The sequence below is a fragment of the Silurus meridionalis genome, chromosome 7 (genome assembly GCF_014805685.1).
Source record: "Silurus meridionalis isolate SWU-2019-XX chromosome 7, ASM1480568v1, whole genome shotgun sequence".
In the NCBI taxonomy this organism is placed as follows: Eukaryota; Metazoa; Chordata; class Actinopteri; order Siluriformes; family Siluridae; genus Silurus; species Silurus meridionalis.
This window is the reverse complement of record NC_060890.1, coordinates 26,167,591-26,179,499: the sequence shown is the minus strand read 5'-3', so window position 1 is coordinate 26,179,499 and position 11,909 is coordinate 26,167,591. Positions and strand designations below refer to the sequence as shown.

At 38.6% G+C, this 11,909-nt stretch overlaps 1 protein-coding gene across 1 annotated transcript in view; it reads left to right on the top strand.

Annotated features, from left to right (window-relative positions):
• Nucleotides 1-11,400, top strand: part of LOC124388486 (G-protein coupled receptor 26-like) — a 16,628-nt gene extending 5,228 nt beyond the window's left edge. Inside the window, exon 3 of the mRNA XM_046853165.1 lies at nt 8,734-11,400. Coding sequence (XP_046709121.1) covers nt 8,734-8,998 — 265 coding nt within the window. The 3' untranslated portion in view covers nt 8,999-11,400. The remainder of the gene's footprint in view (nt 1-8,733) is intronic.
• The last annotated feature ends 509 nt before the right edge of the window (nt 11,401-11,909 follow it).

The window sequence follows — 11,909 nt, the reverse complement described above, 5'->3', positions numbered from 1 at the left end:
AATCCTCACAGCAGCATGTGACATCAATTAAAAGACATAAAGGTCTTTTTGTTCTGATCAGAAATTTTAGAAGAAGAATTATTACCTCAGAGTTCAGCTACAAGGGTGTTAGTAAAGTCAGGTAGCGATGGTTGAGGTGAGGAGGCCTGTGGTGCAGTCAGAGCTCTAAAGCAGGAGATCTTCCACTCCAAACACATGGAAAGCAGATCTTCATGGGGCTGGAACAGGTTTGGGTTTTCTAGTTCGAATGAAGGGAAAATGTCATGCTTCAGCATCCAGAGATATATTCAGTGCTTTTGGCCACACAGTTTTGGAGCTTCTGATAAGATCTGTATAGTAGGAGATGTTCCTCTCCAACACATGTATCTCCATGAAGCTGGTTTGTTCTAGTTTGGGGTGAAAATTGCATGTTGACACATTCCAAGATTGTGTGCCTTCAACGGTTTGGGGAAGAACCACCTAAATGTGGCTTTGTGCACTTTGTGTCTTGTTGGAACAGGTTTGGTTCTTCTAGTGGATGAAAAGGCACCAGATACAATTGTGTGTTAACAGTTTGAGGAAGAACCGCATGTGGCTGGAAAAGCCCGGTGTCCCAATACTTTTGGCTGTACAGTGTATGTGTAGTGTGTATGTACAATTGTAGATGATCTGTTATCAACCTCATACTGATCCTCAACCATAAAAGGCTTATTTAAGGTTTGAATTAATCACGTTTAAGTTGCAGTGAATAACGTCTCTAACACGTGATGATGTAATGCACACTTTTATACAACCACAGGGCAGGATTTGAATGGCTGATTTTTTCCTTGTTATATAATTTTCATATGAATTTTATGCAGATTCCTGGTGATCCTGCATTTTATTCTTCTCGCCTCCTCCTAACACGTCTATTCCATTCCATTACTAATCAAATTGTCATTTCTCAAAAAAAGGGCTTTTAATTAAATTCCACAAAAGGGTAATTAGAGCGTGTGTGTGTGTGCGTGTGTGTGTGTGTGTGTGTGGTGTGTGTGTGTGCAGAGAATGCGCATGCGCTACACACCGGCATCGTGAAACTCAGCCTGGGTGTCATTTATTTCCCACATTGTCCTGTCAATCAGAAAGTTCACAAAGCAAATGTGAAATTCAGAGCTCCAGAAATCATCAGTGTAATAATGAGGAAGACATGAAGAGCGTAGGAGGTAAACGAGGGCTGATGATTTATAATAACACACAGTGCTGGAAAAATAATACAATCAGATTTAATTCCTTATTATTTGTAATCTGGGATAATACAGGCGAAAAGCAGGTTGACAAAAAGGTCAGGGGTCACACTGGGGTTAAACCTATTATGGATGCGCATCTCCATAACTGAGGTCGATGCGATTCATATCGCGATGCGTAACCAACGATACGATACTTTAAAAGGTACATATGAAGATGTGTTTATTTTAGTTATCAATAGAGGTCGAAGCACCGATAGTTGATCGCTGGAACTATTGCGCTATCAGCAAAAATCCATACCAATAGTTTTTCCAGCTTCTGGTCCGCTGTTATTTACGAGAGCGGCCTCTAGAGGTGAATCACAGACGCCACATGCTGATGGTTTATACACACACGAGACTGCGCGCTGCACAGAGAGTGCTATGTAATATTTATTATTTATAGAATTATAATTATTCATGAATATATTCATATTTATTTCCTTAAGCACATTTTCATGATTCAGTACTGTTTTTTGACCTTTTCTTTTTGTAATAAAGCTCATTACTATTTTACATGAAGTGTTTATTTTTAAAAACTATAGTTTGATTAATCGGTGCGATCCGAGCTATCGGTACAATGCTGTACTATCGGTGTGTGTACTATCGGTAAAACTGTCGACCTCTAGTTATCAAAGTATTTGTTAGATCCACCCACCAAACCTATGCATATGCATAAGTAAGTAAATGTTTTGATGTTAATAGCAATGAATATGAAGAAATAGCATTATGATAGTAATAATGCATTTTTAATAGGCCCTTTAAAAAAGTGCTCATTTGCCTGTATGGTGCAGAACAAAATAATAAAATCTAACATTAGGCAAAATAAATACATTCAAATGATAATAATAGTGAAGCTTTTCAAGCACCACTAAAAGATTTCTACAATAATATTGGTAGTCACTCTGGCTTATATCAGTTACTGTTACAGACCGACCAGACCCCCATTAAAGAAAGTAAAATTGTGTGGCCCCTTACAGAAAAACATTCGGGGACCACCTGATATACAAAATTGAATCCAGAACAGAGTCGTTTGCTTCAGCCTTTAACCCTTTCACTTGCTATTGTTCTTATTCATCAGAAAAAAGGAATGTACCACTTTAAGAAGCGCAGTTTCAGTTCTCCTACGAGTCCTAAACTCTGACTGAACATTTTTATGCAGTTGAGTTTATTAGTGTAAAGTTTTTGAGTAAATGCACTTTATTACTGTACTTTAGTCATTTTTAAGGTACTTTCTAGTTTTAGTGAGTATCAAAGATATAAGCAACTTTACCCTTAAGTAAGAAACTTAAGTAACTCTCAACTCAAATTTATTTAAGATTCAATCTCTGTACTTTTTACTCCACTATATTTTAATTGACAATCAGGATTACCAATTACATTTTGCAGCTCTGTTGAAGATCTCATTAACACTCCCCGACCCACACCTGCTGCCTGGGAGCAACTTTCTAGCACTGCTGGCCTCATTATTAGTCCAAAAACAACTTGAATACACTCGAAAAACCTCGAGAACCCACTTTTGTTCAAGTCGAATAATAATATTGAGGTGCATCAAATCTTCACTTTAATGAATATTCGGTTTCACTTCTTCCTAAAATGATTTACTTTCATTTTATTTGTCTATTGAATATCAACGGTTCTACATTGTGACATGAAGCTGTCGTTTTATTAGTTAACTGAAGATCCCTGTTTGAAAAATCGCTTCATTATTTTGTCTTGTTTTCATGGTTTATGCAGTGTTGAGGTTTACAATGGGATTTGTATTAAATAAAACCTCACAAATCGACAGTTTTCACCAACATGCGTCTTGGTGTCGAGGACGAGTGCATCCTCGAGCCGACATTCAAGACGAGTCAAATACTCAAGTACTGTTGAAATCAGATAACCGAAGTCTGGAATGGAGTACATTTTACAGAAGGGATGTATAATTTGACTCAAGTAGGATTTTCAGGTACTCTTGGCACCTCTGGTTGACTCCTTATGTAAAAACTATTGAGCTAGGATCTATTCTGGGATCTCGCAGAGACATTTTCAGGGGTAGACAAAGGACAATGAAATGGAGGACAATCAGTTCGATTATTTCAGTAGGTTTGATTTGGACAGACTATTTTAGTCTCTGTATTCAAATGTTATTGCTACTACACTATATGGACAAAACTTTGTGGACACCTCAGCATGTCATTTTTAAACATCGTATCCCACATGTAGTCCCCATCTCCTGCTATAGTAGCCTCCACTTTTCATGGTGTTCCACTGGATTTTGTGGAGATTCATTCAGCTACCAGGGTGTTAGTAAAGTCAGGTAGGTGAGAAGGTGAGGAGGCCTGGGGTGGAGTCGGTGTTCACATTCATTCATGTCCAAAAGGGTTTAGAGCACTACAGCAGGAGATCTTCCACTCCAATCCATGGAAAGCAGATCTTAATGAAGTTGGCTTTGTGCAGGATTGGGTCTTCTTGTCCAAGTACAAGGGTACAAGGGTTTTCGTGCTACAGCATCCAAAGACGTCCTACACAATTGTGTGCCTTAAACTCAGGTGTCCCAATATTTGTTTTTATGTTTTTTTTTTTTTTTCACCAATATGTTTTTTTTTCAGGATTCAACTAAGATTTTGGATTTGTTTCCATATTTCAAGTTCCACAAATGTTTGAGAACGAAACTCCAATGTTTGATCCAACATTTTTCATGAAATTATTAAAAAAGGCTCAACAATCCATAGTCTTCTTTTCAAAGCGACTCAAACACCTTCTGCGATTTGCTCCAGATCTCTGCAATGGTGTCAAAAAAGTGAAAGTCCGCAAATCTGGTGAGTAGCGTTGGCGTGGAAGTGAGATCATGTCGTTTCACGTGTGAGGAGGAGCTCGGTGACAGGGTGCTCACGTGGTCACACGGCTCCTGATCCACACCGGACGATATCTTTTGCCACACTGACTTATGAAGGTCGGTGCTCCCTGTGACTGCGCGTGCAACCTCGTGCTGTTGGTGCGTTAAAAAATTCTTCTCGGAAATTGAATACCGCCTCATATGATATGTATATATTCAAAGCGTATAAACCGTATTTGAGGTTCACTGTGCAGCAGCTGACCTTCTTGCATAATACACATCAGCGCCGCTGTGTAAGATATGCTAATGTGCTAACACCACAGCTGTCCTCCTCAAATGTTATGATGGATGTCTGTATTGTAATTAGAGCAAAATCTTATGTGTGTGTGTGTGTGTGTGTGTGTGTGTGTGTGTGTGTGTGTGTGTGTGTGTGTGTGAGTTCCTGATGGTTCAGTGAGTGTGTTGGCATTAATTAGATTTCCAGAAAAGACGCTCGATGCTGAGGATTATAATAAAATAATGAGGCACAGATTTTATAATGCCAGCGGCTGTCTTACAGTAAAGACGGGATTTCTCAACATCTTCTGAACATCTGTGTGTGTGTGTGTGTGTGTGTGTGTGTGTGTGTGTATATTCGGCTGCTCCAAAATACAACGCAACTGCATTTTTACAAATAAAATATATTAAACATAAAAGTTTTAAAAGGATTTTTGACTGTGGTTCCAATAGTATTAAAACTGTGAGCACAAAGTTGCAGTGACAGGCACGTTACAGTTGGAGCATAAATTCTTCCATAAAGATCTGCTTTCCATGGGTTGGAGTGAAAGATCTCCTGCTATAGAAGATAAATGGATGTGAACGCTGACTGCACCCCAGACCTCCTCACCTTCTCACCAACATCACTACCTGACTTTACTAACACCCTTAAAGCTGCAGGATTCTCCATAAATCTATAGTTCCAATCTGAGTTCCCTCAGGAACGTATCAAGTGCTGAACTGTAAGTTTGTTTAGTCGCTGCCTCGCACTGTTGTGCAGTGTGTGTGTTTTTTTTTATGATGATTAAACTTGAAAACATACACAACAACACCAGGGCTATAAAAAAGGCTCTAGAGTTAGTGCAGTGTCACTGTAGCTGCTCACGCCGTACCGGAACAAGGAATTGTAGCATGTTTTGCGTGTGCGTGAAATCGCTGCCGCTTCCTGGTCATTGTCCACGCTAGCGATATTAATTCACTAGCATTTTATGTCCAGCTTCAGGAATTTCTCTTAAAAAGGGAAAAATCTTGACAATTACGCATATCGAGAGAGTGAATGAATGAGGGATGGAAGGAATGAAGACATTTGTTAAAGTCTACTGAAATCAGTAGAACAGTTAAGTAGATCATATCTTTAGAAGAATAAATAATAAATGTGAAACACACACACACACACATTTATATACACACCTGTATTACCTAAATCGGGTCTAACAAATGTAAACTATTAAATTTGGGAATTATTTTCATTTTTTTTTATAATTGTAAATATTGCAAATTTAATAGATTACTAAATTAAATCTTATATATATATATATTATTTGTTTGTTTTTATATATCTTATTGGTTTATTTAAACCAAGCAGGCATTTTATGTAAAATAAAAAAAGAAATTTAAACTGTTGATGTTTACGAATGTTAATAATAATAAACTGCATTAATTAAAAAAACGACAAGCAATTTTATGTTTCGCATTTTTTCCAACCGTACCAAAATTAAACCGAGGTACGATCCAGACCATAAATTGAGATATATATATATTATTTATTATATTATTATATTTTTTCAGTATAACTGTGCAAAGATCTGGCAAAACCCAGTTTATGTTGATGTGGCTGAATGATGGAAAACAGACAAAAATTACAGCTTTGTTTTATTATAAATAAATTTCCCCAAAATGTGAAAACAGTTTTCTGAACTTTCCTTGGTGCAGAGATCTTACTGTGTAAAATCCCAGTATAATAAACACAGCAGTAACAACAGCTAGTCTAAAGGGAAGGAAGAATTCAGTGGTTAAGATGTTAGACTTATGATCAGAAATGTAAAATGTGTATTTTCTTCTGATTTGTGTCGTAGTGAAACAGCTTTGAAGCCGAAAGCGTTCAGCTTGTACTCAGATTGCGGCGGTCACAATCTCTGTGTTGCACAAAATACGTTCCGTTTGTTTTCAGAGCTATAAATAGTAAAAAAATGTCATGATTCGACAATGTGAAAGGTTTTTTCCCAGACTGCCACGAATATTTGCATATTTTTCAACCTATTTTTACTCTGCAAAGCAAACTGTGCTCACAGGGAATGTATTCAAGCTCACACAAAAAAGGCACAGATGCCTGAAAGGTGTGAGCAAAACAGATCCAGACAGATAAATACGAGACGTCACATTTGATCGGGACTAAAAATAGACACGAGTCTGGCGACAATAAAGAGCCGAAGCAACTCCTTCGAGACAGAGGACATTTCTAATTTTAAACATTATCCTCTTAATAAGATTTTAAAACACTGCTGGGAAATGTGATAGGGATTAAAATTGGTGGTGTTCAAAGTTCAAAGCCTTGTTTCCACCCAGACAAGTCACAGTAAAAAGACTGCCATGTTACAGACCCTCCGAGTGCACAAATCCCTCCCTCAGTTTCTGAGAGAAAACTAAAACCACGGCCCCGAGCTGTTACAAAGAGTGGAAGTCACAGAGTGGGAGGGGGACAAACTAATAAGTTAAATACAGAGAATGTGGAAAGAGATGAAACTGAGAGAGAGAGAGAGAGAGAGAGAGAGAGAGAGAGAGAGAGAGAGAGAGAGAGAGAGAGAGAGAGAGAGAGAGAGAGAGAGAGAGAGAGAGAGAGAGAGAAAAGGCAAAAATGCAATTTGAGCTTGTTCATGGCTTTTCATCTTAAATGTATTCATTCCAATCCGGAGCTCTAGCTTCGAGCTGGTCGTGCTTTATTCACTGGGTATGAGGACACGCTGCAGAATCAGAGGATATGTTGTGGGTGTTGAGTTCGTTTATATGGGCCTTTCCAGTCATCTGCATATCACCAAAAACTTGGTCATACCACCAACAGACATCATTATACCACCAACAAACATGGTCACCCCACCAAACATGATCATACCACCAAAAACATGATCATACCACCAACAAACATGGGCACCCCAACAACAGACTTGGTCATACCAACAACAGACATGATCATACCACCAAAAAGCATGGTCAATCCATTAGAAAAGATGTGCATACCACCAGGAGACACAGTCCTGCCACCAGATAATATTGTCATACCACCAAGAGACATAGTCCTACCATCAAGGAACATGGTCATACCACCATAAAAAATGGTCATACCACTAGAAACATGGTCCTCATGAGCAAATCCATCATTGTAACTAAACAAAGACAGAAGAATCTCTCTTTAGAAACCTGAACAGTGAGATATGCAAGGACAGTAAACTAGGACAGCTAAAACAGATAGGACTCCAAGGAGACACACACACACACACACACACACACACACACACACACACACACACACACACACACACACACACACACACACACACACACTTAGACTGGGGGAATAAATACAGAGATACTGTGTTTACACACACTGTGCTGCCTGAACAATGCCCTGTTTCTGAAGACAGGCGCTATGTGACATTATGCTTTAGTCACATCATCTGTGATGGGGTGATGGGATGAAGTAGGTGTAGCTTTACCACCTACAGACTCACAAGCACTTTACTTTCACATCTGAAGAAATGTTTAAAAAAAACCTCTTTCCTCCATATATTAGTTTGTTGTGCTGAATTCTTTCTACATCTGGGTGGAAAACCAGAAACTGTTTTCACTCTTAGAAACATGGTGGTGGAAGCATAACGATCAGCATTAGCGTTTTCTGACTAATCCCTTCTCCAACCAGTCACTGACTTCAGCGATTCAGTAAAAGTGGTTCCACATTACTTCGGCTCTCACTGGTGTTCTCTATCAAACTCTTCAGCTGTATTTGTAATGATATCATGCGACACGTTTTTGTTTGAAAACGCATATTTTTTTCCGATGTTTTTGCCCTCCATCCACACTGAGACGCCATTTTCAGTCAGCTTTTTGAAAACGCTCTTCAAAGTGGATTTGAAAATGCTAATTTCGTGTCACTGTGTGTGAAAACGGAGACTTTCCAAAACAATAACAATAACGCATTTCTAGTCGTTGCTACTGCGTTTTTTTTTTTTTTTTAAGAGACAGAAAGTAAATAAACGCAGAACAGAAATGACACAGGTCGAAGCATCTTATTTTTTGCTTGTACGCATCACAGAGACCTGAGAGTTTTCAGACGTTGCAGTGCAGATGAGCGACTTTTGGGAAATGATTGAAAACGAAAGTGTGGAGGCGGAGCATTTTTTAGATGGAAAAATGCCGTTCTCCGTTGTTCAGGCCCCAGTGGGAGTTCAACTCATAACCCCTGATTTACAAGAACCGACACTCTAAATTCTGAACTATGGAGCAGTTTGATCTCAGAAGATTGTGAAGAAATATGGATGATAATATGACAAATATAAATGCCAGATCTGAACTGTTACATGATTTGAAATGACACAAAAAAGTCAAAGCTGAAATATTCCTCTTTTCTTGTCTGTCTTATAGGCTCCTGGAACTCTGGCCTGCAGTTCCTATCAACCAGCACTGGGGGGTGCTGTGTAAATGTCTGGCCTACAGTAAAGCAGCATGCGACCCGTTTGTCTACTCCTTGCTCCGGCACCAGTACCGGAAAGCCTGCACTGATATCATCAACCGCATCCTGAAACGCAGATCTATGAACTCGTCAGAAGAATGGCAGCGAGCAAACGGTCCCAACACCGTCGTTCAGGCCATGGAGCTGCCGGCCATGATGAAGGAATGTACAACCTAAAAAAGAACCCCTAGGTGTCATGGTGATGAGGAGCTTCTGCGCACAGAAACTGAGAAGACTAGTCCACTATAGTGACTGCAGATCCTACCAGAACTATTCACTGGAGATTATAGAGCAGTTCATTCTCTTGAAAAAACAACTATACTTCAAGAGTTCCGAGCACTTTAGTTTCTGGAGATATGTGGAAAATCAGGGTTCCTGTGTTCTAGAGTGTAAGATGAACACTTTCCAGAGTGCTACATTTTTGAACGAGGATTTCTGAGAAATGTTCTGGAGAGTCCCATATGCTACTGGACACTGGAGATTTGTTTCTTTTTCTTTTTCAAGAGAGTTCCAGAAAATTACATCTTCCATGTTTTGGGGAATTCCATTCTTGAAAAAAAAAAAGATTTTACTGACATCCAGTCTCTATATCTCTTTCTTTACATTTTAAAGAGATTTAAAGGACTGGAGAGTTTTGTTCTCCAGAGATAGAGGTCTTTGAGCATTGTTCTTTAGTAGGAGGACTTTGGATTGTTCTGTTCTTCTGACCTGAAGGTTTAAATTAGTTAGATTTTAGAGGTTGATCCTTTCAATGGTTCTACAGAAATCCTTTCTCCATAATGATGGTTCTATGTGCTATATAATTAAAAAAAAATTGTTGTTGATTCAGTTATCTAGATCAAAATATTCCCAAGAAGGAGAATTTAATATAAAATCCAAAGATTGAAGACAAACTAATTCTAGATCATTCTTATCATTATTGTTAGTGGACTATTTTATAGAGTAAAAAAATGTCTAGAATATTCTAGTGTTCCAGACTCTGGAACGCAAATGTGTATTGGGTATAAATGTCCTATATAGAATACACAACAGTTCTAAAAAAAAAAAAGAAAATCCATAGCATTATGGAGTGTGCTTAGAATTGTATAGCGTTATGCTCACAGCGGAACATTCTAGAGATTTTAGATCATTCCATCGATCTAAAATGCAAACAATCCAGTTTTTACATAGGATCACTGGGGAGTTCTGGTAAAGAATGATTTTAATGAGTTGAGCTGTCTACCATGCAATTTTTATAGAGTTTTAGCCCAACTGCCTAGTATGTAGAATTTAAGAACGTTCTAGAAACTGCATTTAGAGAATGAGAGTAGAAGCTTTTACAGGTTCATGTAGTCTAAAACAGACTGTTCTAAAAAAAGATTTAGCTTGACTTCTTCAAATTCTACCCATCTAGAAAGGAAAAGAAATCCTGATAGAATTATAGTCTGGAATCTAGAATTAAATAGAGCTCTGGAGAGCATAGAGTGTTATACAGTTATGTTGTCCACAGCAGGATATTTTCAGGAGTTCCAGTGACTGCACCTGAGGATTCGACAGAGTTTAAGTGATTTTGGATTTTAGAATATATTTTTTGGAAAGCTCCTCGTCCATGCGCATTAATCAATGACTTGTCCAGTGACTTTTCTGGTGTAATTAGGATTTTGTTGGTAGCTGTTGATTTTATAAATCCTTCAAAAGGTCACACACTTTTTATATATATAAATATCTGTAGGTTTTGAATACCGATCTGGTATTTATTCTAAAGGACATCTTGACAAATTGCTGGAATCCTGAGGATATTTCTGACATCATGATCAACACCATTTCCCGTGCAAAGCACATGAACACGAATGGAGGATTGATCTGAAATCAATGTAGCATTTGATCTCTAACTCGACTGGTCCTCCGTAGCCCGGAGTCTAGTGCTGCTATGGTCTGTGATGTGTGACGAGAAAACCTTTTCAATTCATCACAATTCATTTGGACAACAAGAGCCTGGTTGGTTTGTAGAAAACAAAGTCTTATCTACTAATTCGGGACAATTCCGACACACTCTTGCAGAACAAATGGTGGGGAACTTCGCCGTGGACTTCAGCAGAACCCTCTCATCCGTGAACAACATGCTCTCTCTCTCTAAAAAAACTTTAATTGTTCTCCCCACACACACTCAAGCCAACTCTCTCAGAAACCAATTAAACCATGACTGGCAGCTGAGAGAGAGAGAGAGAGAGAGAGAGAGAGAGAGAGAGAGAGAGAGAGAGAGAGAGAGAGAGAGAGAGAGAGAGAGCGATGCCTCAAGGACCTGTCGGCTTAATTGACAGAGTTCCTCTGCTGCAGAACAGGCGAAAGGACAAATCACCTCCACTGTGTGTTTAGTGCCTTCTTCTTCTTCTTCTTCTTCTTCTTCTTCTTCTTCTTCTTTTCCTCCAGTGTAATTGAATTTAGATCGAGATCAGCTCACATCCTGGCTCATATGAGACTATTTGTACTCGAGTTATATAAATGGCTAATGTTTATTTGTGATGCTCGGAACAAAAGTGTGCTTTTGGGACTATTAGTAGAATTTGTAGCTGATTCGATTCGATCAGGCGTGGTCTCGTTACGCATGCGTCCGTTGTTTTTCTTTGTTTTGTTTTGTTTTTTATAACTACGAGTACGTTTTTGACATGACGATAACCTAGCAACCGACTACCTCAACGCATAGTTACAGTACATCGGATTATTGCGAGGAAAAAAGAACGACGAGTTGGTTTGAGCAAATGAAATATTAAGAACCCATTCAATCATGAATTAGATCATGCCCTTTTCTCCATAAGCGATCAAATGCTTCTTCAGATATTTTAGTCGAATTCTCAAATCGGATTGGTCAAGAGATGTGGATTAGCCTTTAATCGCAGCTTTAAGTTTTGGTACATTATATAGTAACAATTGATCAACAGGGATGCATACAGAGAAAACTCAGCATAATCAAGCGTTGATGTGATGAGGTTTTTTTGTTTGGAATGAGGAAGGAGTCTCCAGTTTCAATACATTGTAACAGTCATTTACAGACATTTCTCAGTAAGTAAAAGAAGAGAGAAGAAAATGAATGCTGGTGAAGAAACGAGTG